The sequence below is a fragment of the Artemia sp. Qi Xiang Cuo genome, chromosome 12, assembly GCF_049724085.1.
Source record: "Artemia sp. Qi Xiang Cuo chromosome 12, ASM4972408v1, whole genome shotgun sequence".
Taxonomy (NCBI): Eukaryota; Metazoa; Arthropoda; class Branchiopoda; order Anostraca; family Artemiidae; genus Artemia; species Artemia sp. Qi Xiang Cuo.
In genome coordinates this window covers 32,085,964-32,110,916 of record NC_142805.1, presented here as the reverse complement: position 1 = coordinate 32,110,916, position 24,953 = coordinate 32,085,964, and the positions used below count along the sequence as shown (strand labels likewise).

General features: G+C 35.7%; 2 protein-coding genes across 2 annotated transcripts in view; one reads left to right on the top strand and one right to left on the bottom strand.

Moving 5' to 3' along the window:
* Nucleotides 1–5,569: 5,569 nt before the first annotated feature.
* The window catches only part of LOC148946021 (exportin-4-like), a 56,662-nt gene continuing 37,278 nt past the window's right edge, over nucleotides 5,570–24,953 (bottom strand). Inside the window, exon 6 of the mRNA XM_089097963.1 lies at nucleotides 5,570–11,321. The gene's annotated coding sequence lies outside the window, so the exon portion shown is untranslated. The remainder of the gene's footprint in view (nucleotides 11,322–24,953) is intronic.
* Nucleotides 17,584–18,015, top strand: LOC148946022 (protein CFDP2-like). The gene has a single exon (XM_089097579.1). The coding sequence runs from the start codon at nucleotides 17,584–17,586 to the stop codon at nucleotides 18,013–18,015; it is 432 nt and encodes a 143-aa protein (XP_088953705.1).

Below are 24,953 nucleotides of genomic sequence, written 5' to 3'. Positions count from 1 at the left end.
TTTGATAAAATTCAAGGCTTATCAGATTAATGATTCTTGGTTGATTGGTTATGGTAAATATATACCCAAAGGACGCTCTGGCTTTTGATGGGTTAAGAAGAAAGGCGGTCAACGTCTTATTTGTGATAAGATCTGACTTCTCATTTTAATGCTAGGACCTAGTGGGTTTCGTCTTTTCATCCAAAGTAAAATCTCTTATATTTATTTTTGATGTAATTACTCATTTAGTTGATATTTGTTTTATATTTAATTTATTCGATCATATCAATTTATGTTCATATTAAGTTTGACTTTTCATATGAATTTATTTCGGGTCATTTCAGATTATATTATGGCTCTTTACTTTTCGTTGAAAAGCTTATTTGAAAATGTGTTGTTTTTTGTTTTGTTTTTATCGCATTTATTGAAAGAGTTTCATTGAAGGTTATTCGTCGAAGTGTTTTTAGAGTTTTTCATTGCTGGATTGTCAGTTGTTTTATTTTTACCAAAAATACTGGAATGCGACAAAGATTTTCAAAATTAGAAAAATTTAAACATTTTGTCAAAATTTTCGATCATCCGTAGTTTTGTGCAATACCTTTTTACTAATATTTTTTTCACGGGAAGGAAGCTTTTAATTACACGGATTGAATATTAATATTTTCAGTCTAGCCTTGAGGCCGTTTCGACCCTTGGCTAGTAGAAGGCAGAAAAAGGCAGGCGGTCAAGGTCTTATTTGTGATAAGACCTTGATAAAATGTGATAAAAATGAACAAAAATAGAATCAAATAATCTACCAAGCATACAACTACCACAAATCAGTATCAATAAACAAATGAAACGCAAAACAAACATAAATCAAAATAAATCACAGAGTCAAACTCAAAACGAGCAGAAATTAATATGAATAGGGTTCTAAACCCCTATACTTTCTAAAAGCCAGAATATAATTTATACTTTACTGAAAAACATTCAAATGAATTTACTGAACAAAATGTGCATTGTCAGTTTAATATACATATGCTGATATTTATTCCTTAAAATCTTAATTAATTTTGATTTCTTAAAGTTATAAAAATGAAAACATTTAAAATAATTTTTTCAGTAAAGTACTTAATTTCTGAATATTCTGGCTTTTAGAAAGCAAAGGTGTTTTCGTTTATCTCCCTTCGTCCTTTTCTTATGCCCTGTAAGTTTCAAGCCAAAGAGGAGAATTTAAGGTTTTTAGAAATTCACGTGTCCCCACTTGATGTAACCGATTTTTATTAATACTTTCTTTGTCTTTATATGCTGATTAAAGGGGGCCTTTATTGGTTCTGTCTATATGTCCAGTAAGTTTAAGGCAAGTGAGAAAAGTTTTTTGGGCATTTTTATGCGCTTAATATTGATACAACGAAACTTCTAAATGTTATGTCTTTATTAGGGTCTAGTTCACCCTGTTTCATAAACACTGTAAGTTTCCGGACTGTTTGAGACTGAACAATTTTTAGGGTTCAAGAATTGATACAGCCAAAAATTAGTCTCAATCTATGTAACAGTAATAATCTTATTTTTTATGTCTTTCTTTTTTTTACTTTCCAGAATTGTTTTTCTTTCCGTAAAGACGATTCAACTAAGTTTAGTCAAACTTTTATTCCCGAGGCTCTTTATAAAAACTATACGGATGCACGTGACCTCGGGACCTGGAGGCTGAAATCCTAATCGACCTGAGGCCTAAAATCCTAATTTTTTCTGGAAATATCTGTATTTTTATTATTCAAATTATTATATTTTTGTATTTTATGTTAGAGTCTTCCTCGAGAAATATTCATGCACACATCCGTCCCACTAAAAAATTTCAATCACCAACCTGATCTGACTATATCTACATATGATGGGGGGGGGGTGCATAAGAGAGCTTAGAAATTAACCGAAAAAGTGTGGTTTTCGTATTGATTGGTTCTGCATAAATAACTTAATGATATTGAACCAACAGGATAAAAATTATATTGGGTCAAGGGTTTTGAGTGGATTATAATTCAGATACATTCAATTGGAACTTCAATTTCAAACATAAATTGAACAAGTTGTTTCGGCACCCTTGCTAATTTATAAACTTGATAACTGAATGACGACCATATTTTCATTGGCAGTCTGCCAATGCTATTATCTGGTTTTCAATGACTGTCCTACAATTTATCATTGCTTTAATCTGCTTTCTGAAATTATTGTTTTCTGGACTTAGACATTATGCTAGCAAAGATATGGGACCCATAGATTCGCATTCAACACTATTCCCATATGTAATGGCTGCTACCGTGATAATACCGTATCCCAGATCCCCTCCCAAATATGGTTCGATATAGCCCTAGCCAAACAGTTCATGGTAACGAACTGTAAGTAAGGAGCGACCCGGCTCAGTAGTAACCGAAACTCTAAAAAACGAAGTTTTGATACCAGTAGATATATCAAAAGAATCGAATTTTTATGCTCATTTTAAATATGTAAGTTTCATTAAGTTTAGTCTTACCCGGGGGTGATCGTACCGACTCATTGGTCCTAGAAGATCTTGAGAGGGCGCATTAAAACGGAAATTAAAAGTTCTAGTAGTCTTTTTAAGTAACCAAAAAATTGTAGGGCAACTAGGCCCCCTCCAACGCCCCTTTTATCGCAAAACAGTCCGATAAAAATTTTGAGAAAGCCATTTTCTTCAGCACAGTTGAAAGGCCAAGTAACCATGCCTTTGGAGATATCATGGCCCCCCACAGCCCGTGGGGAAAGGTCTTTACGTTAGAAAATGTGCCCATTATTCACGTATAGTATTTATTATTGGGAAGTTTGCATACATTTTTCAGGGGGGGGGGGGCGTCTGCTGGTGGGATTCTCCACGGGTATAATTTTTCATGGAGAGGGTAGTATCCAGGGGGTAAATTTTTCAGGAGAAATTTTACACTAAGGGAATTTGCCAGAATTCCTTAACGAAATTCTTCTTATATATTACCGACTCAATTTGAGGCTAGGAAATGTTAAGGGTAATTCTTCGGGGTAAATTTTTACCAGGACTGAATTTTCTGGAGAATAAATCCATGGACAAGAGAGATTTTTCCGTGGGGATGTAGTCAGATTTCCTGGAATTACTTAAAAAACGATCAGAAATTAAATTAAAAAAACAAGTTTTTCAACTGAAAGTAAGGAGCAAAATTAAAACTTAAAACGAACAGAAATTATTACGCATGTGAGGAGGGTTACTCCTCCTCAACACCTCACTCTTTACGCCAAAGTTTGAATTATGTCCCAATTCTTTAAGAACGACTCCCGTAACACTGTTTGTTTAATTAGAACAATAAGAAGCTTTTTTAAGTACTAAAAAACTTTAACGTCAAGAGCGAGTTTTTGAGGAGTAGCAACCCCCTCATATACGTAATAATTTCTGTTTGTTATAAGTTTTAATGTTGTTCCTTACTTTCAGTTGAAAAAACTCTTTTTATTTAATTTCTATACAAAACTGTTACTTCCTTTGTCGGCTGGCATGATTTTTTGGCGCTTTTCTCATCATCTTTGGCTTCAAAGCGCAAAAAAAAATATATTTTGAAAAAGAATATCAGTAACTTTGTATATAACTTAGGTCTATATCTTGACTCCTATGAGGGAAGACGCAATAGTCACGTTAGTGACCATGGGTAATAGATCGATGCAATGCCTGTTCTTTTGTTGCTACAGTGATGGGTTCAAAAGAGGCCTTGCACAATCGTGCTAACAACTAATGCCCCCCCCCTCAAAAAACAATCAGGGGCTTTTTCAAGATTTGAGGGCCAATTAGAGTTATACAACTTATTATCTCCCAATCAAGCATTCAGTCAACATACTCATAATACAATCAAGGAATAAATCGCCCTACGGGGTGAATCTATTAGTGAGCGGGTTATAAATGGGCGTGTGTCAAATTCGCCTGGTCTGTGTCTTCAATGTTAAGAATTTAAGTAAATTAACCTTAACGCAAACACAGAAAAAAAATTAACGCAAACACATAAATTCAACGTAAGCGATTTATTATACAATAAATTATATTAGTTACAATCAAAGCAAATCATATGTCGCCTTCTGGTAAAAATTATTGAAAAAAACTAAAAAATGACTCATCAATTACAATAATTTGGATCTACTCAAAGGAAATCAAATACAAAATAATTTGACCAAAGATAATTTATTTCTTTATTTTAAAAATTTCGAAAAACTGTTTTTAAAGAAGATTTTTTCTTTTTTTATAAGGACCAGTTTTTATATCATAAAATAGGAAATTAAAAATTAAAATCGTTTGAATAAACAGGGACAAAGAGAAACCTATATACAAATTTACACTGAAAACCATCGCCATACATCCTGCATTTTCTTTGTTGGTACGAAATTTATTAATTGTTAATTTATTAATTTCTTATTGTAAGAGCTAAAAGAGGATATTATAGAAGTGGGCCGTCCCAGCCATGACCCCTAGCCATGACAGATTTCTTACAGCATTTCTTTTATTTCTAATAAAGAATAATTCCCCGACTTTATCACCGAAATGTTTAAGTACCAAGCAGGGGGGTGGTACTAAAAAACTCAAAAACGCATCAAAAATTTATTTATATTCATTTTTGTTACGTTTCTACGAGTCAGAAAAACCTTTCAGGGGGTGGGGAGGAGGTACAAACCCCTTAACCCTCTCCTGGATACGGCATTGGTACCAAGGACAGTGAAATGAAATGTTATCAAGTTGTTGAAATGTTGAATTCAACTTATCAAGTATTTTGCAGTAGGTTACATCAAGACATGGCTAATTGTAGAAAGAGACAAGCCAAGACAGATAGTCCAAATAATTGAGAGGCAAATGTTTAAATGGCTGCGGCACGGGTAAATGGAGGGAGTAAGTATGACTCTCTTATTGGACACATACTTGTCAGGTTAGTTTTTGGAAAGGCAAGCGCAAACAGATGATGGAGCTGCAGCTTTTTTGAAGATGTAGCTGTCATTGAGAATTTATAAATTATTAATGTTTGATTTTTTTACGGACGAACAGCGTTGTCAAATATAAATAATTATATTTACTTAGTTACTTCAACAATTCAACCTGGCAACACTGAGTTAATTTGTTTCCCACAATACAAACATTAAATCTATTGACTTTTTTTTCACACAAAAATCAACAATATTTAAGAAAAATGTGTAAAAACTAAAACGCATAGCTTTATGACGAGATCATATTCAATAATATGGCCTCAATGTGTTACAGACTACTTTAAACTATTTTATATATTAAGTATCAATTTCTTGGTCATGCTGTACATATATTCTATTGATGTATTATTTTTTCTTTAAAAAAATCTTTAACTGAAAAGTATAGCTTAATAATGAGGTCATATTAAATAATATGGCCAAATTTTCTTGAAAAAAATTTTTCAAGACAGAAATATTTAGAAACGAAAGGGCACAGCTTTATGATGAGGCCACATTAGATATGGCCTCAACATCGCCTCTACTAATATCTACCTATGTTATAAATAAAAGAGTAGTGTTATAAATAAAAAAGTAGAAAATAAATTTTGTTGTTACGAACAACAAACCTAGTGATATAAATTTCCTTTTCATTGTCTTTTTTTATATTTTTAACATTGATTTATATTTTATATTAAAAAAAAACAACAGAGACAAATAAATTATCTTGGTCAAGCAAAATGATAAAAACACAAAATATACTATTGTGCTATGCTTTCATATAGATATGTATTTCCCTAAATTCCGTATACAAAGAATATACCATAATATACACATAACATTTAAGAAATAATATTATATCTTCATACGACAAATAACAAACTTGAGATCACAAATAAAACCCTAAATTAATATTTGGCAGCTATATCATATAATTGTCAAAAAAAGTAAACTAAATCAGGCACGTACCAAAGAGTTTACGTTCAGGCGCGGGGGGGGGGGGTAGTGAAAAAAATCTGGGAGGGGCACTAATATAAAAACTAATTTTCTTTCGGAATTGTAATAATTCGAGAAGATATATGATTTCGGGAGGACTGCCCCCCCCCAGTTACGTCCTTCGACTCAAGGTTCGTTCGTTTTAAAGGAATCTTCGTCTATTATTATCTTTATTAAACTGAATCATTGAAATAAATGTTGCCCGTTCAAAAAAGATAACCGTGGAGCATGTACACATACACGACTTTGTTATTCGGGGAGGGAAGGGAAATTCGTGCAACTCCCAAAAGTGAAATGTTAAATTAATATTTGGCAGATGTATCATATAATTATCAAAATAAAAGGTGGAATCAATCAACCCCCCTGACAATAAAGAAAAATTCTGAAGAGACACTATAATAAAAAGGTAAATTTTGTTTTTGATCTGAATAATTCAAGAATTTATGATTGCTGAGGAAGGTTTGGTTCTCGAGGACCCCCCCCCCCCCGAGGTATGTCCTTCGACTCAAGATTCAACCGTTTTAAAGGGATCTCCGTCTATTATTAAACTGAATCATATTAATAACCATCATCCGTTCAAAGAAACAACTGTCGAATAGATGCGTACACACGATTTCGTTTGTGGGGGAGGGAGGGGGAGTTCGTACAACCTCAAGAACATGGTTAAAAATAGGTAAATTCTATGGTAAATAGAATAAATCACAAAATTTATATATAACACCTCAAATCTCGAGGGTGGTGAATACAGGGGCATAGCTCCAGTACTTTTATTGGGGGGCAAGAGGGGCTCTATCCGGAGAGTCAAGGGGCGTGGGCTATATAATAACTATTTCTTCAAGTAATCGGGAGGAGACAACAGACCCCCCTTACCCCCGAAAAGGCGCAACTGGTGGAATATACCCCCTCTCCTTTGTCTACATTTTTGATGTAAGATAAACTCCTTAACAAGCTATGGAGTTGCCGTAAAGATTAAGAAAGAAAAGATGAAAGGCTACCCAAAAGGGACATTAACATAATTTCAAAGTGAAAGGCAAAATAATATTCTAAATCATTTATAATGGAACTAATTAAATCTGGTTCAAACTACTTAATTTATGATAAAGAATAATGTCCTTTAATATAATTCCAATATTTCTTGGTGGTGTGATTAGAAATTATATTGGATTTTGGCGGGTTTATATGTGTGTCTGCTCAAGTCAGGTAGTTGGAAGCCTTTCTTTAACATTTATAAGCTACTGTCATGTTTCATAAGCATTTCAACTCATTGAATAGGTTTATAACACTATTAGCAAGTAATATAATAGCCCTTCAGTATACTCCTCCCCCACGCTCATTACTACCCAATTATGCTACCATAAGTAGAAATAAAATTTCCCTATTTTTGAAAAAAAAATGGAAATGGGGATAATATCCCTTACATTCTCGCGTACGTGCCTGACTATTAGCTATCAACGTCGGGGCTGGTCCACTTAAATATGCTCTTAAATTTCGATCAAAAGCAAAATGCTGTAAATGTCACGTCACCCCTTGTCAGCACCATACCCGTGGCAAACTCGATTTTACTTGATTTTTTTCAATTATTTTTGCTAGTAATAAAATTATTTGCATGACTTTCTATGCTAAGACATATACCTAAGTCCAAGACTAAGTTATTTAATTTTATGGATAAAATAATTATAAATGATTGAAAAAAAGCGCATTAAATATTAAGACAAGATAGTCAGGTCCTTGTCGACGCCCCAGGGTGTGACAAGTCCATTTCTGTTTCCCCAGATAATGCTGCTATCAGATCCCTTGTTATCAGATATATATTTGATATATACGTGAAAGAGCAGAGGCAAGCTACAAGATAGGAAACTGTCGCTACTGTCGAAGAAAAAAAATAGATGGCTTTGGTGATTTCCTTTGTTTTCAGAAGAACCAGTTTCTACTCTTATCCATCTCTCTTTGATACACGTCTCTTATATCCCAAAAAACAATTAATCTGAAATTTATTTCACATTTAGGAATGCCGCAAGCCAGTTAAATATGTGAATTTACTAAAATTTATCAGCAACTTTCTTAAAAAAAGTAGCTAAAAAGACAGAGAACTGAAAAACGCCTAGAAAAATGGTTGAGGATTGCACTTGCCAATGGGCAGGGTTGCCATTATGTAATTTTTAAGTCTCCTAAATAGAGCTAAATAATATGACCTTTACTGACTTTGCTGTCTATAACTGACGTTTATATAATTTTTGTTTAGTTATTATATTTATAGTTTTTCTGTAAGTATATGTGTATATACCATAAAATAGTCTATAAAACAGGTTTACTAAAAATTTTAACCATTTTATATAAAAAATTAAATTTTTTAAAGCTCTAAATCTTGAAGTAAAGTTTTTTTCTTTTCCTATTTAAGGCATTTCCTCCTCAGAAATGCACCCTTGACTATTAGTTTATTCTAGAGATGGACATTGTCTACCCCCTAGCGATTTAATTAGTGATATGTGCCAAAATGTAATACTATCAATATAACAGAATTAGAAAAATTTACAATGTGTATCACCAAAATCTCCAGTATATACCCAAATCCTTCAGGTTATTCTAGAGATGGGCGCAGTCTACCCTCTATCAACTTTTCAAGTGAGGAAAGATTTTATGGAGATATATTTTGCCTATGCAAATCGGAGACATGTGCCAAACTGAATCGGCTGAAACACATGACAATTTAGCACAAATAGAAAAGATTACAAAGTTTAGCTGCAATTTGTTTCTCCATTTGCCAAAGTAAGCATTAAGCAGTCCAATTGTTGGAGGAATTTGCTTCGCAGTTTTTCTGTAAACTTCATCGGATATATACCCCCATCCTTCAGTTGAGATTGACACCATCTGCCCCCTAACCTCTTTTTATTTGAGGAATGTATTACGGGGAGGCATTTTGGCGATGCAATTAAAGACTTGTACCAAACTAAATTGGCTGAAATATATGGCAATTTAGCAAAAATACAAAAAAAAAATAATGTGCAGCTGGGAAAAGCATCTCCATTTAAGTTTTTTTTTTTTATCTCCATTAAGTTTAAAATCTCCATCTCTAAATGCTTTTTTTAGTATTCAAGGTAACCACCCCAGGTATATACCGTTGATCTTCAGTATATTTCAGAGATGGACGCCATTTACAACATAGCCTCTCCCCATATGAAGAAATGTATAAAACACATTTTGGTGGTGAATACTAGAGACATTACTGCAAAAAGACATTACCTAAAAAGTGTCTATTTTTGGATTCAGTATTTCAAATTATGTTAAGAGGTTTTGGAGCATTTTAGTCATAACTAAGGCTAACCCTCCCTACAGAGGCTGTAATTCACGAAAATGTATTCTCAAAATAGAGGGGGAGGCAAAATAATCTAGGGGAAGCACCTCTCTTTTCTCCCCCAACAGGCACCCCTGCTTCCCTACTATCCTCCCATCAATCAAATATCCCTCTAAAAACAAATACAGTGAATTTATCCATATTGGTACGAAATCACAAACCTTATTTTCTTTTTAAAGAACGAATCAAAAACTCTATGAGAACTAGAGAATTTTAAACAAAAATCAGAATTTGATCAGAATAATGGTCACGTGATAAAAATTGTCAACATGGCAACCCTGTCTATGAGCCGATACTGGTCTCGTCTTGATTGACATCATTTACCCTGCCAGCAGCATCTTTTGTAGGCGGATCATTTTTAAGCCGGTGACTATGATTGGACAGTCAATGTAACTGGGCAGTCTTCGAATATTCCGACGGCTATGATTGGATGTCCCTGCTACTGCCAGGGTGAATGGTGTCAATCAAGACAAGGCTTAATACTAAGAACAATATTACAAAGTAAAAAACCACTTCACTTTGATAAACAAAACCCAGCTTTGTCTCCTGATTTCGGGACGGAAAAAAATGAAACCACTGATCATATTGAAAAACTGTACAAATTATAATGAAATGCCTATAATACATGCATTTCCTAAAAAGTGCTCGAATTACGTCAAAGGAAGACGGAAAATAAATAAGCGACAACACTGTTGAGCAGAAAAATTTAGCAACAGGATATCACAACTTGAAAGTACAGCTTCCACAATTAACTCAATGTCAGCACGATGCGAACATTTTCCTAAATGTTCGGGTCCATTTTAAGTTGAAACATAAACGGCAACGCTGTCTAGCAAATCCGTTTTGCCATTGTTGGACTTTATAAGCTCATTTATCTATTTGCGATACTTCCATCAGTCAAACTATACCTAACTGTTAAACTTTTAGGCTAAACGTTTATTAATTAACTTTGATAATTTAAGTCACTGTGTGAGCATCTTATTTATCAAAAACTAAAAATTGGTAACAGCTAGCCCAATTGATAGACGAATAATTGAGAACCAATTGAGTCAATTGATTACAATCTCCAAAAAATAATTTATATTTAAATGACAAGGCTTAAAAAATCTAAATGACAAGACAAATTAAAGACTGAGTTCAAAAATTGAAAATAGTATGACTTAATTACTGATAAATAGTCAAGACCTGATAATTAGTGTCGTCTTTTTTTAAAGGAGTAAATATGTTTTTAATACAACTTTAAAATAAAACCCAGGGGCCAAACACGAGCTCTTAAACTAACATTTTCCCTCATCAAACCGATTCTTAAAATTGTTTCAATTTCTTGGAAATTACCAATTATAACCTTAAAACAAATTGATTTAGTTCCTGCTATAATTAATTTACATTTGCTTACTTAATTTATTATTTAAATTTGTTCAAAGTGTTATGTTAACTAATACAAAAGAATTTTATGTTAAAAATAAGGCAAAAAAGAATAAGTTTTAGAATTTAGACACAGTGTCAGTGTCAATATGTAAGGTTGATGAGAGCTACAAAGGGCGCAGGGACGTTAGCCCTTTGCCCCGTCCATTTAACAGGCCTTGAAATTGCATTACTTATCGTATCGTGGAAAGTCTATGAAGCTCACGTAGTTACTTGTCTTTTCACGAAAAAAAAAATCAAAGCAAGAACAACATATGACCGACTATTAATAAAATAGGTCAACAATTATAAACATTCACTTTTGAGCATTCAAATACTTATAAATCAAGTCTATCACAACCCCATCTATACAAGGAACCCCTCACTAACTGAAGCACTATTGGCCATTTGAGTCCTTAGAGTTTGGGCACTCGCGATAATTTTCTTCTGATGACCTAACAATGTGACACCCATGGCAGATAGGTCATTTGGTTCAAGACGTGCAACTGATTCGAGCGTCGTAATGTTGGCACGTTGAAAGTTGTCTAAATACCGCGACATTTTGATGGTTGCTAGCCATTCTTCAAGGGAATGAAGTCGGGTTAGGTCTGGAGCGTCAGGAGCCAATGCATGAGCATGTCTAAAATAGATAAGGTATTTGAGGCTATAGAAGTCACACTACAGAAGGGTACCACTACTGCTAACAACTGACTACAGCACCAAGCCACCTGAGGCTAACACACCTGCGCACGCTCCTCCTCCATCCCAATCTATCCTAAGCTTCCATCTTTACATCCTTCCAAGAGGGAATCAGTGGAGATTATGGAGATAAGAAGTAAGATAGCATAGAAACAAGAAGGTATAGAAGAATATGTGAATATGTGAACACTTTACCTATAGAACAAGAGTAAGAAAAACCAGTTTTGCTTGGATAACTTCACACGATAAACGTTTTGGCATTAGACAGTAAGATGGCTATGGAACTCTGTAAATATTACCATACTTTATTCATTGTTTATTTATTGATATCAATATTTTTGTTATACTTTATTTATTGAAAGAGTCAAAAATAGCAGTTTTGCTTCAAATACACGATGAAGGTTTTTAAAAAGGTTTTTGTGGATGAATTTTGCAATTATATACAATACACACACGTTATTTGTTAAAAAAATTAACAGTTCGGCTTCAAAACTTATATGAAAAAGTTTTCGTATTACAGACCATTCCATGGTCTTGCCCCATCTTTTTCGTCTGCTTGATTGTATTATTTTTCTTTTTGCTCTTCTTTCCTTTTTAAAACTTTATATACGTGTTTTTTTTTTCGTTGTCTCAATTAAAAGATTTAGCCGTTTCTTTCATTTCATTTTAATAATATTTCATAATCTTTTATTTAATATTTTTATATCGTTCTAATCGCTTGCTTCTCCGTTAAGGTTAAAGCCGTCAAAGGTTAAAGGCTAGCGTGGCGGGTCTTTAGTTAGTCCAATCAAGTCAAACCATTTTCGCTTATTAAATCTTCATCAAGAAATTAATAAAATAAAATGATTCAATATACTAAAACAATTCCAACGATTTTGATTCATTTTAATATTTCATGGTAATTGTCAAGTTTGAATCCTGAAGCAAACTCCGTGCAGTTGACTCACACTTTGAAGGACATCAAATCGCCTTACGACACTAAAGACAATATTTTTATCCTAACAATGTAAAGAATTTGCAATTCAGTAAGAATCGGGCAAGGCTTAACACCAGCACAAAACCTTTCAATCTCCGTCCGTACAGCAGGGGACGAAGGGTTACAAACACAATCCTCCTGATTATAAAATTTGCCCCCTTTTTTGCTATTTTGAAAACTTGACCCCCTTCAAAATCTTTTTTTCTCTATAAACGTAATTTTTCCACGAAAAAACATGCTCCCAATATCTCAGTTTTTACCGACGAAAAATAAAATCCGAACACCGGACCTGACATTGTGAGCCTGGTGCTCGACAAAATGATATAGAGACTTTCTACAATCTGAGATAGCCGGGCTTTTTAGTTGGTTTTACACCTTTGCCGTATCAATGTATACTAATAAACTGGTTTCCTATGAACGCGTTTTCATTGGAGTGGAAGACATTTACAAATTATATGCCATAAAGTAATATTTTGAAACAGTTTAATTTCTTTCGTTAATAGTTGAAACCTCAAATTAAATATGATTAATTAAGCATTTCCGTTGTCTTAAATATATTTAAATACATTTCCTTTATTTCTTGAGTGTATTTACTCTCATCATTTTTCACTCGTCGATCAATGTAAAGATCCACGTCGATCCATAGTACTGTGGATCCACATAGATTTACTGATCCAAAGTGTCCGTGAATGCTAGATTGAGAGGGGACAAGAATACTAAAGTGAGAGGGGTATATGCATTTGACTTTCCAGACAAAAAAAAAAAAGAAATGCAGCACTTATTTTGTCAAAACGACATATTTTTGGTAGAAAATCCACTATCAGCGAAAACTGGATGGAGAAAGAACAAGAATGTTGACATGGAAGGAGTACGCGCATTTGACACCCCAGAATGTCAAAAAGATATAGAAGGACAGCATTTCTTTCTCCAAAACTATATATTTTAGGCGGAAAACGCATTACCCGTGGATGCTGGACGAGGAGGGAATATGAGTACCGAAGTGGCAGGGGGATAGGCATTTGGATCTCCAGAAAATATAACAAGTGCATCCTTTGTTTAAAAAAACAACGTATTTCAGGTAGAAAATCCGTTACTCGTGAATACTGGATGGGGAGGGAACATGTGTGCCGAAGTGGGAGGGCAAAGGGGTGCCAAAGTGGGAGGGAAAGAGGCATTTGTCTCCCTATAAAGACAAAAAGTATAATAAGTGCAGCATTTCTTTTTCCATATCGGCATATTTTAGGTGGAAAACCATTTAATGGGAAGGGGATACGAGTGCCGAGGTGGGAGGGAGACAGGCATTTGACTCCCCACTAAGACGGAAAGACATAACAAGTACCCAATTATTTTGCCGAAACGACATGTTTTATGCAGAACATCTATTATCCGTGAGTGCTAGATGGTTAAGGGACATGGGTGAGGAGGTGGGAGGGGGAGAGGCATTTGACTCCCGAGAAAGTAAAAAAGATATAACAAGTGCAACATTTCTTTTGCCGAAACGACATATTTTAGGCGGAAAATCTATTATGCGTGAACGCTGGAATGGGGAGGGAACACGAGTACCGAAGTGGGAGGGGGGCAGGCATTTGGATTTCCAGAAAAATTAAATAAGTGCGCCTCTGTTTTTAAAAACGGCGTATTTCAGGTAGAAAATCCATTACTCGTGAATGCTGGATGGGGAAGGGACAGGGGAGCCAAAGAGGGAGGGGAAGAGGTGTTTGAGTCCCCAGAAACTAGAAGACAAATGCAGCATTTTTTTTAAGATAACATATTTTAAATAGAAAATCCATTATCTAGATTGTGAGAAAACAAAAAATCGCGTAAAAAGGAAGAAAATGAGGACAATTAACAGCCAGTGAAAAAATTGAAAAATTATGCAAATATTTCGGTCAAGACCTGAGCGGAGGTCTTGATGCATGCAGACCCCCTATACATTTGAAAATGTATTTTTCAAAATCTAGCGGGGAATTTGTTGGGTTCTTTCCAACAAAAATAGCCCCCCCCCCCCCAAAAAAAAAATGTAATTTTCGTTTATAAATCGGGGTTATTGTTGATATATTAAAACCATAAAAAGGCAGAAAAGCAAATAGATCATTTCTTAGATCCAGCTTTTCTTCACTAATGATAATTAAAGTACGAAATATTCGAATTTTATTATCATTAGTAAAAAAGGTTTTTCTTTTTTGGTTGTTTTCCGCTGTTTTATGACCAGTTTTTCTATATTTTATTTCTATAAAAAAATAATATAGCAAAACTTTCACAGATAACGTAAACCTTAACCAATTCAAACAAATCAGATTGCATTTCACTGACCGTGGTACTTCCAAAGCGCCATGCATCTGGCTCTTTAGTCTCCAATGTTCTTTTAATCGTTCTTTTTCTCAAGTGTTTTCTTTCGGTAAAATAAGGTGCCATATATTATAAGCCAAATTCCTTTAATATCGTTCGCTTACTTTGGATATAGCCCAGTAAAAACTCTTCCTCTTTGCCTTTTGGAATCATAAAAGAAAAGTTCAATTCTCTAGGAAAGTACATGTTTTTATGGCTTGGGCTATTCCCCAAGTTCTAAGGAATATTTCTCTATGGTTGGAAAAAAATTACCTTTTATCTCTTTTTCTTTAGACCGTATTAGAAGAAATATTCCTTAAGCAATTTTAGAGCTTTTTCAGAAACGGTTTTAACGGAAATTCCTTGAAAAGTTTGGTAAAAGTGAATAGTAAAGAAGGTCTGAAGCGTCTATATTTTGCTTGAAGAACAGGGTAAACAATCGATTTTTGAAAGAACTTTCTTTAATTTTGAAGATAAATAGTTAAGATTGGTCAATGAAATTTTCAGAAGTTTCCGGGATTTGACATTTTAGCTGATTTCTGACAAGTTTCATTCACCTGGCTCTACTATCTCTGAAATATCAAGAAGAGTTTATCTGGAGAGTGATCGTTTACCTAGTTCAAGACCTCACAATCTAGATAATTTCTGAGACCACACTGGCAAATCCTGATAAAACAAAAAATCGCGAAAAAAGGAAGAAAACAAGGACAATTAACAGCCAGTGAAAAAATTGAAAAATTATGCAAATATTTCGGTCAAGATCTCCGCTTGACCGTTAGGTACAATTACACTGCATATTATGAAAAAATACATTGCTAAATGCATTGTTTTCTAACTTCAAACTGTCCAAATACTTTGTCCCCCCCCTTAATGTGGTAATATATAGCCCAAGTTATATATTTCCCATCTATTATAGCAATCCTGAATTATGATACTATTTATACTTTCTTGGAAAGTAACCTAAACTTGCTTAAAAAACAGGAGCATTTTAACCGGTTTTCAACCTCTTTTTTCAACCTCTTTTCAACCGCTTTCAACCTTTTTTTAACCGGTTTTCAACCGGTTTTCAACCTCTTTCTACCTGACCGGTTTTCAACCTCTTTTTTTCAGTATTTAAATTTTGCTAACCCTTCATAGCTGAGATTTAGTTCTACGCCTATTAACCAAATTACATTTTTGAAATTTTATGGACAAAAAAAAAAGAAAAAAAAAACAACTTGAAAACGCTTCAAAAATTTTTTATATATATTTTTGCTACGTTTTAACGATTCGGAGGTGTCAGCAGTGTCGGCAAAAATGCAATTATTGAAAAAAAAATTAACAAATTACTGTGTTATTGAAAACTTTGCAATAATTCAATTTTTAGAAAATTTAACTTTGAATAATCTACACTAATCTACACTAAAATTGAGGATGAGGACTATCTGCAGAAATAGATTTGGGTTTTTCTTAAATTTCTCAGATTAAAGATACATTGAAAATTGGTTGAAAATCATTCAATTTACTTATTTTTAACCTAGTTTAGATCCTTCTCAAAGAAAAAGTCTGAAGAATATCACTATTCTGGCTTGGTGATTGGCTACGAGACCTTTAAATTCAATAGCATAAGAGCCATCTTCTTTTGTTGCAAGTTACATCTGCAGGCTTGTCGCAAAGTCGCTAGTTTTAGATGGAACATATACCTTAATTGGAAACTAACACACCCTATAGATCTTTAAAATTGGCAAAACAAATTTATTTTTAATTGTTTTTTTTTATTATTGGCAAAAAAATAAAACTGGCAATTTTTAATGAAAAAGACACCAAGATGTACAGTGGCGTCATTTCGTCAAAATCCTGGGAGAGAAAGGGCAAAGTTAGAGCCGATAATGTGAAAAGGATAAAGTGAAAAGTGAAAAAGTGAAAAAAGTGATTAAGTGAAAAGGATAAAGTGAAAAGGATAATGAAAACTGAAAAATGAGTCGTAGAGGACCATAAAGGCAAAGATATACTAAAGAAAACTAACCCTTTTCTGTGAACGCTTGAGTTATGCAGGCTCATCTTAGTTTTGACAAGATTTTTGAATAAACAAAATTTCAGCTGGAGGGAGCAAACTGGGGTATGGGGGGGCAAGGTCACAGAGGGGCAGTTGCCCCCTATCCCATAGCAAATTACGCCCCTGAAGATGTGGTTCTGCAGTTTTTGGTAGTAGCGGGTGCCAAATTATAAATAAGAAACGTGAGCTAAAAAGCAGCAACAAAATCAGCTAAAAACACGTGGTACTAAAAAAAATTAAGGAGTAGCTTTCCTTTGAAGGTATAGTTTTTCGGAATTAACATAGTTAATGTTTGGCTTCTTTGTTTTCAAGATTCAGCATGATAACACTGATGAAAATGTGGTAATGCCCTGAAAACTTCAGTTTTGAAACAACCAGAACAACAATCTTAGAAAATTGCAGTTGTCATAAACAATTGAACCGAGAATGGGTTCAAGAGATCAAGTTTTCATTTTAATATCATTGGTACTATACGATTTGGTGGTGAATGGAGCTTGTCCGGAGGGATGCAAACTTTGTTTGCTGATCACGTGCCACTGGATATGGGGCTTAAACCCGTGACTAATCGCTCCGAATACGGCTGCCCCAACTTCATGGGCGCGGGTGGAGCCCACCCTAGGGTTTCTTAATCAGAACCCAGGCCTAGGGACGGTTGGGCTTGCGGGACGGTCCCTCCTCCTGAAAATAATTGCAATGAAAAGAAATATTACTCAATCCTCAAATCATATTGGTTTTAATTTATTCCGACCTCGGCACGCCCCTGGGCATCCTTTGAACCTTGCTGACTAAGGTGGGTTGAGAATAGCCACCTGGAATGTTTTAACCATGAAAAAGCCGGGATCCAAACACTTTCTAGGGCTGGAAATGTTAAGATGTGGGATTGACATACTTGGAATGACAGAAACACATTTGACGAGATCAGGCAATGAAGAAATCGCCAGTACAGGTCACAGGATGAATTGGTCAGATCAAACCTCCAGTAGAAGCAGCGGTGTAGGCCTGCTCCTAAACAAGAAGGCAAAGAAATGCCTCATATCCCACAACCCAATATCAGATAGACTACTCACTGCCTGCTCCAACCACAAGCATGGGAAGATGTCGATTATTGTGTGCAAGCATGGGAAGATGTCAATTATTGTGTGCTACGCACCGACAAATGTCTCCCCAGAGGACGAAAAAGACAAGTTCTACTCAGCTCTGACATCTGCTCTATCCTGGATTTCCCCTCACGATGTTTTGTCGTGGGCGATTTCAATGCAACTTTATCCAACTCCAGCGGAGCTTTTAAATCTGTAGTTGGATCGGTTACCCCTGATTCTTTAAATGGAAATGGGACCCGACTCCTTCAGCTGTGCGCTATGCACAAATTGGTCATTGCCAACACCCTGCTTCACAGGAAGGACATCTATAAGCCAACATGGTACAGCAACGATGGGCGAACGCGGAAGATGATTGACTATAACATAGTCAACCAAAGATGGCGCTTATCAGTTACGAACTGAAGAATATATCGTGGCGTTAAGATAAGGAATACAGACCATCGATTAGTTGCCGCAAACTTCCGCCTGGGTCTTAAAGACCTGCCTTCAAAACGGCACCAGCCAAAGTTAGCCACCCAGAAACTAAATATTGAGGCATTCCACCAAAAGTATTCAGTTGAAATTCAGAATAGGTTTGAATGCCTGGATACACTTGTTGACCCCGACACGTTCTGGCAGACTTATAAAAAGGGGGTACTGGATGTTGCCACTAATGCCGTCGGTCGTATGATGGATTCAAAGATAGCCCTGGCTATCGCAAGAAGCACTGCAAATCATTGAACAGCACCGGAAAGCGCGGTTGGCCGGAGATATGCCCTCTTACAGACGGCTAAACAGGATTAGAAACAATATTATTCACCGTGATAAACAACAATTTGTTGATAAAAAGCTGAAGAGTTAGAAGATGCTGCACAAAAAGGTAACGTCATGTCACTATTCAAGCTTGTCAGAGACCTTAGCGACGTGAAACTACCAAAGATGGCGCAGTTAAAACCTTCTCTGGCGAAATGCTAGAAGATGAAAATGCGCAACTTGATCGATGGAGGGAGAACTTCGTAAAGCTATTAAACGCCGAAAGAATCACCATTGACCCCAACATAACTGCATCCACTCAGCAAACAACATATAAAAATCTACCAGAGACTGATCCTCCCTCGGTAGAAGAGATACAAAATGCCCTGCGGAGAATGAAGAACGACAAGGCACCAGGAACCTGCAAGATCACCGTCGAAATGTTAAAGTTCGGAGGACTGACAATACTGTTTCGGCTTCACATGCTGTTCTCCTTCATCTGGTCAACTGAATTTGTACCTGAAGAATGTAAGGAAGAATAATCCTTCCTCTATGGAAGCGGAAAGGTAGCCGTAGCGACTGATCGAATCACAGAGGAATCACCCTCCTGCCAGTGCCTGGCAAACTATTCACGATGACGTTGCTTGATAAAAGTATCCAGTTCATTCGTAAGTGCCACCGGATTCAGCAAGCGGGTTTCATGCCCAACAGATCCACAACCGAGCAGATATACACTATTCGACAGGTCATCGAGAAAGCCCGTGAGTTCCAGCGTACAGCTAATATTGCATTTGTTGACTCTTAAAGCAGCTTTCGACTCGATCGACCGTGAGTCCCTTTGGCTTATACTAAAACAAACGGGTCTTCCTGATAAATATTGCCACCTGTTCAAGGTGCTCTACACTGGTACAAAAAGCTCCGTCCAGGTTAATGGTCACTGAAGCCCACTATTCGAAATAGATACTGGTGTAAGGCAAGGCTGTGTTGCTGCTCCTGAGCTTTTCAGGAGCATGTTCAGATTGATTATGTCATGGATCGAACCACGAATTGGCTCCTATTCAGACTGAAATATGGCGATAGAGTCCAAGCCGATTGCGACTTCGCAGATTATATTGCCCTGATATGCACTTCTCCAGCTGAACTCGAGGTAGCTTTCAATACACTGTCGGAATAAGCCCTGAAAGTGGGACTACATATTAGCAGGCAGAAAACAAAAATAATGATCATCGAACCGGCAGGAAATTCCGCCAACTCACCATCATTCAACGTATTAGGGTACACTATCGAAGTTGTCAAGTCCTTTACTTGCCTTGGGTCTGTCGTCTCGGATAACGGCTCAACTGAAATGGAAGCCCAGTCGTGCATCGCGAAAGCCGCGTCTATTGTGGCTCGATTATGCCGTTCCTTGTGGTCAAAGCCCGAAATTAGCCGAAAAACAAAAATGAGGATCTAAAACACGACCGTAACGCAAGTCCTTCTCTACGGTGCTGAAACTCGGCCGGCAGCTGCTTCTGTTCGTGATGCCATAGAAGTGGCCCAAACAAACTTCCTAAGACGAATCGAAGAGATAAAGTGGTACGACTTCGTCTCAAACACCCGACTGCTGACACTAACGGATCAGACCCTCAACTCTCGTCAGCTCGCCGTAAGAACCCTACGGTGGTTTGGCCGCTTAATTCGCATGCCAAAAAAAGCACTCACCAGCACACTTTTCAATTTTGATCCCCCCCCCTCAACATGGCTAAAAGCACCCTCGTGGAAGACCTCGGTTCAGATTGAGGGACAGCCTTACCCAGTACCTCTCGATGATCGGTACTGATCTCCAAGAAGCAGTCACGCTTGCGCAGGACCGTTCGGAATGGAGGCGAAGAGTCACATCTCTCTCTACACTGGACCACCAGCAGGAGCTTTAAGTCCAGTAAGTCAAGTCAAGTATTGTAAGATGACTCTGAAAATCATTAGCGTCATGCATAGAACAGCAAGACAAGTGAATTTTTCGGCCGGGAAACAGTGGCGTGATTTCGTCAAAATCATGGTAGGAGGGGGGGGGGGCAAATTTGGAGCCAATATTCCCAAATTAAGCAAAACTGACAGGTGAAAACAGAAAAAATAGCCAGATAATAACAAAAATTTCTAAAGACAACTAAATTACTAAAGATATAATAAAGAAAATTGACCTGTTTCTGTGGATGCTTGAAATATATAGGTTTATCTTAGTTTTGACAATATTTTTAAATTTCAGCTGGGACGGGGGAAACTGGGGTTGGGGGCAAACTGAGGTCTGGGAGGGGCAGTTGCTCCCGTGTCCCATAGAAAATAATGCCCCCACCGGGAAGTGAATAAAAAAAACGTTTGGTATTTTGAATCAAAATTGCCAAACAATTCGGGAGAATTTACGATTAGAGCCCCAAAACTCTTCCCCTTGCGCACACCTCTGCGTGTAGTTTTACTGAGTTTGACTGAAAAAGTTAAAAAAAAAGTTTTAACACAAACATCGCGTGCGGACTAGCGATACATGGTTGAATCAAAGAAAGCATAGACGGGATAACAGCCTCACTTGGAGAAATTAGATGGCGCTGATATCTCGAGTTTCCATTCGAATGTCGGCTATATTAATCTAAAAGTTTCACCCTAGGTTATTTATATAGGCTACTGCCCAAAGGTTTTGGCTTTACCATTCCCAAAAACGTACATTATGCTTTTTCTTTCTGCTCTTTTCTGCTCTTTTCTTCTGCTTTTTCTAAATCTAGAGGGAAATTTTGCAATTTTTTTTAATGAAAATACCAAAAAACACCATTTTTAATGAAAAAAACCCACTAGAGGTTTCTTTAAAAAATCTAGGGGGGGGGGACGATTGAGGATAAATTGACGCCACTTAATATACATGGCTATGTTAGTTTCAACCTAGCCAATTCAAACAATCATTTTGCATTTTCACTTCTTGGTATTTTAAATGAAATTATTGGAAAAAACAAACTGTTCTAAAAAAGGGGGAAATGAAGGGGACAATATTAATAAAGCCAGCTGTTACTATATTATCCCACTTCTCGGGTTTGATCAAACGCCATAACAAATGTGTTTACACATTATATTGAACATGATATGATGTTATTGAATGATTACCAGCATAAAAGAACTAGATATTGTTTTATCCCTGATCTAATTGTTAAACTCCATGCAAGGCGAGATACAAAAAATTGTTTTCCCGAAAATTTTTTCAAAGAAGCAAAGCAATTGATTGTGATTAAATCTATACTCCTAAGGGCATAATTTATAAAAACATAGTAAAATCGTAACGAAAAAAAAAATGAAAAAAAAATTAAAAGTTACCAATGTTAAGTACACCAAGACAGTATTCCAACATAAACAATCGTACGTTCATAATGACAAACAATTGTTAAGAACGAACCTAGGTAAACGTTGAACTTTAAGCTGAACGAGCTTAAGATCAACAATATGATAAATGAAGAGATCTGCTGCACCTAGGAACTGCACCACAAATAATGACCGACTTTCACCTTTAAACGAAAGATTTAAGTTGGCTTCAATAAACATACTTTGCAAATAAAATACAAACAGCTCATAACAGGGGCGGATCCAGGATTTTTTTTAGTGGGGGGGGGGGCAAAATAGGTTGATCCGATAAAAAAATTTAGGGGGGAGACGCAAAATAGGTTGATCCGATAAACTTGCGTTAGGTGCAAGTTTAATTATCGCAAACGTGAGTTAATTAAGTAAAATACACTACTTTAGACTACGATAGGGGGGGGGGAGGGTAGTGTCGGATCCAGGGTGGCGCCCCCTAGCGTAGTCTAAAGTAGTGTAATTTACTTAATTAATTCAAGTTTGCGTTAATTTAACTTGCTCCTAGCGCAAGTTTACCGGATCAACCTATTTTGCCCCCCCCCCTTAAATTTTTTATCGAGTCAACCTATTTTGCGCTCCCCCTAAAAAATCCTGGATCCGCCCTTGGGGGTGCCCCCCTCGCCCCCTGGATCCGCAACTGGCTCATAAGCTCGTAACGTAAAAAAGAAAACAAACTCCACTTTTGAGACTTAGGAATTTATGTATTTTCACCTTTTATCCTTGGGTCTGTTTTAATTCAAACTATTTTTATTTTTCGGCAGAAATTACGACCAATTGACGCATTTAAAGTGCTTTGCTTTACTTCCTCATTGGGAAACCGCCCCTTCAGGATATGCCTCCCTAATCAGAATTTCCAATTAGTGCTTAACTTAGATATATACGATTGTTCCCTAAAATATATCAGGAAAATATCCCCTCCCCCCTTCATGTGTATATGATAATAGCATAAAATAAAACCAGAACTGTCATGACGTTGTTCAAAACCGAATCCTTCTTGCAACTCAACTTAATTTTGACATTATTTATAGAGTTAATATTAATTAATATCTAATCTTAAACGTACCCAAAATTAGAATTATTTTAAATTCAATTAACATCATTTTAAATAGGCATAATATTTATTGTACTATCCGAAATAACTATAGGAATTTACCCAAACTATGCCTGAACGATCCTTACCCAAAATCTGAAAAAAATATTTTGTTGCTGTTCGTTTTTTTTTCTATTTCTTTAAAGCCAAAGAAGTGCAATTTTTTGCGACTCCTGCAAAATTTTGCACTCTTTAATCATGTTTGGTCTTTGCACCGTATACAGTTGTCAGTCCACCTGTGTCGATTGGTGGCCATAAAAAGGCCACCCATGGCATTTCTCCCTTTTTCTAAAATTCAATATCATTCTTTATTCTCTTACTTGTATTCATTTTCCGGCTAACTTGGTGACTTACCATTAAAATTATTCAATTTTGTTTGCCCTTTTTTGTGGCATTTAAAAGTACAACTAAACGGTCTTAGATTGACTAAACAGGAGAATTACTCAGCTTTTTTTGTCCTTTTTATGTAGCATTAAAAAGTAGAATTTAACGGTTTTAGATTGATTTACCAAGAAAATTACTCAATTTTTTTGTCCTTTTTATATAGCATTAAAAAGTAGAATTAAACGGTTTTAGATTGACTTACCAAGAAAATTACTCAATTTTTTTGTCCTTTTTATATAGCATTAAAAAGTAGAATTAAACGGTTTTAGATTGACTTACCAAGAAAATTACTCAATTTTTTGTCCTTTTTATATAGCATTAAAAAGTAGAATTAAACGGTTTTAGATTGACTTACCAAGAAAATTACTCAATTTTTTTGTCCTTTTTATATAGCATTAAAAAGTAGAATTAAACGGTTTTAGATTGACTTACCAAGAAAATTACTCAATTTTTTGTCCTTTTTATATAGCATTAAAAAGTAGAATTAAACGGTTTTAGATTGACTTACCAAGAAAATTACTCAATTTTTTCTGTCCTTTTTATATAGCATTAAAAAGTAGAATTTAAAGGTCTTAGATTGATTTACCAAGAAAATTATTTAATTTTTTTGTCCTTTTTATATAGCATTAAAAAGTAGAATTAAACGGTTTTAGATTGACTTACCAAGAAAATTACTCAATTTTTTTGTCCTTTTTATATAGCATTAAAAAGTAGAATTTAACGATTTTAGATATTAAAGATAAAGAGACGAAAACTGACAGCGGTATAATTTTTTACTCTTTGCACATTTTTGGTCTTTGCACTATACATTGTCAACCATGTTGTATCCATTGGTGGTATCTGCAAATTCGTAATTCTTCTTCTTTTTGAAATTCTTGTTCAACAGTATTTTTGATTAAAAATTATTTGACTTCATTTTCCATCCAAGTTCTAACTGGAATAAATCAAGTCTTTATTTTATTTTTCTCAGAATTAAAAAAAATGGAATTACAAGATTTTAAATACTAAGCAGTAAATAACAAAAGACAACACTGCCTTTCTATAATACATAACAAACGGCAGATAACGAGGAATTATTTTAAGACAGTGAATTTTAAGACAGTGAATTATTTTAAGACTTTAAATAGTCGAAAGTGATTTGAGGGCAACTAGCCCCCCCCCCCACGCCCATCAGTCACCCAAACACATCCAATAAAAATATTGAGATAGCATTTTGTTCAGCGTAGTTGATTTCCAGATGGGAAATATGTTTTTGAGGAGGACACTCCCCCACAACCCTCAGGGCAAGGGTTTTAAGTTGTGTCCTGGGGGCATATAAGGTTTTTATAGAAGGCGTCGTCGTAAAAACTTCAAAAGAGGCTCATTCGATGGGAAGTTCAAAGGGCTGGTACCATTTTTAATAGTCGAAAGTGATTGGAGGGCAAGTAGCCCCCCCCCCCACGCCCATCATTCCCCCAAACACATCCAATCAAAATTTTGAGATAGCCATTTTACTTAGCATAGTTGATTTCCAGATAGAAAATATGTTTTTGAGGAGAACACTCCCCCACAACCCTAGGGGA

Coding starts and splice junctions, on each gene's coding strand:
- LOC148946022 (XM_089097579.1), top strand. CDS start 17,584: ATGTTAAGATGTGGGATTGACATACTTGGAATGACAGAAACACATTTG.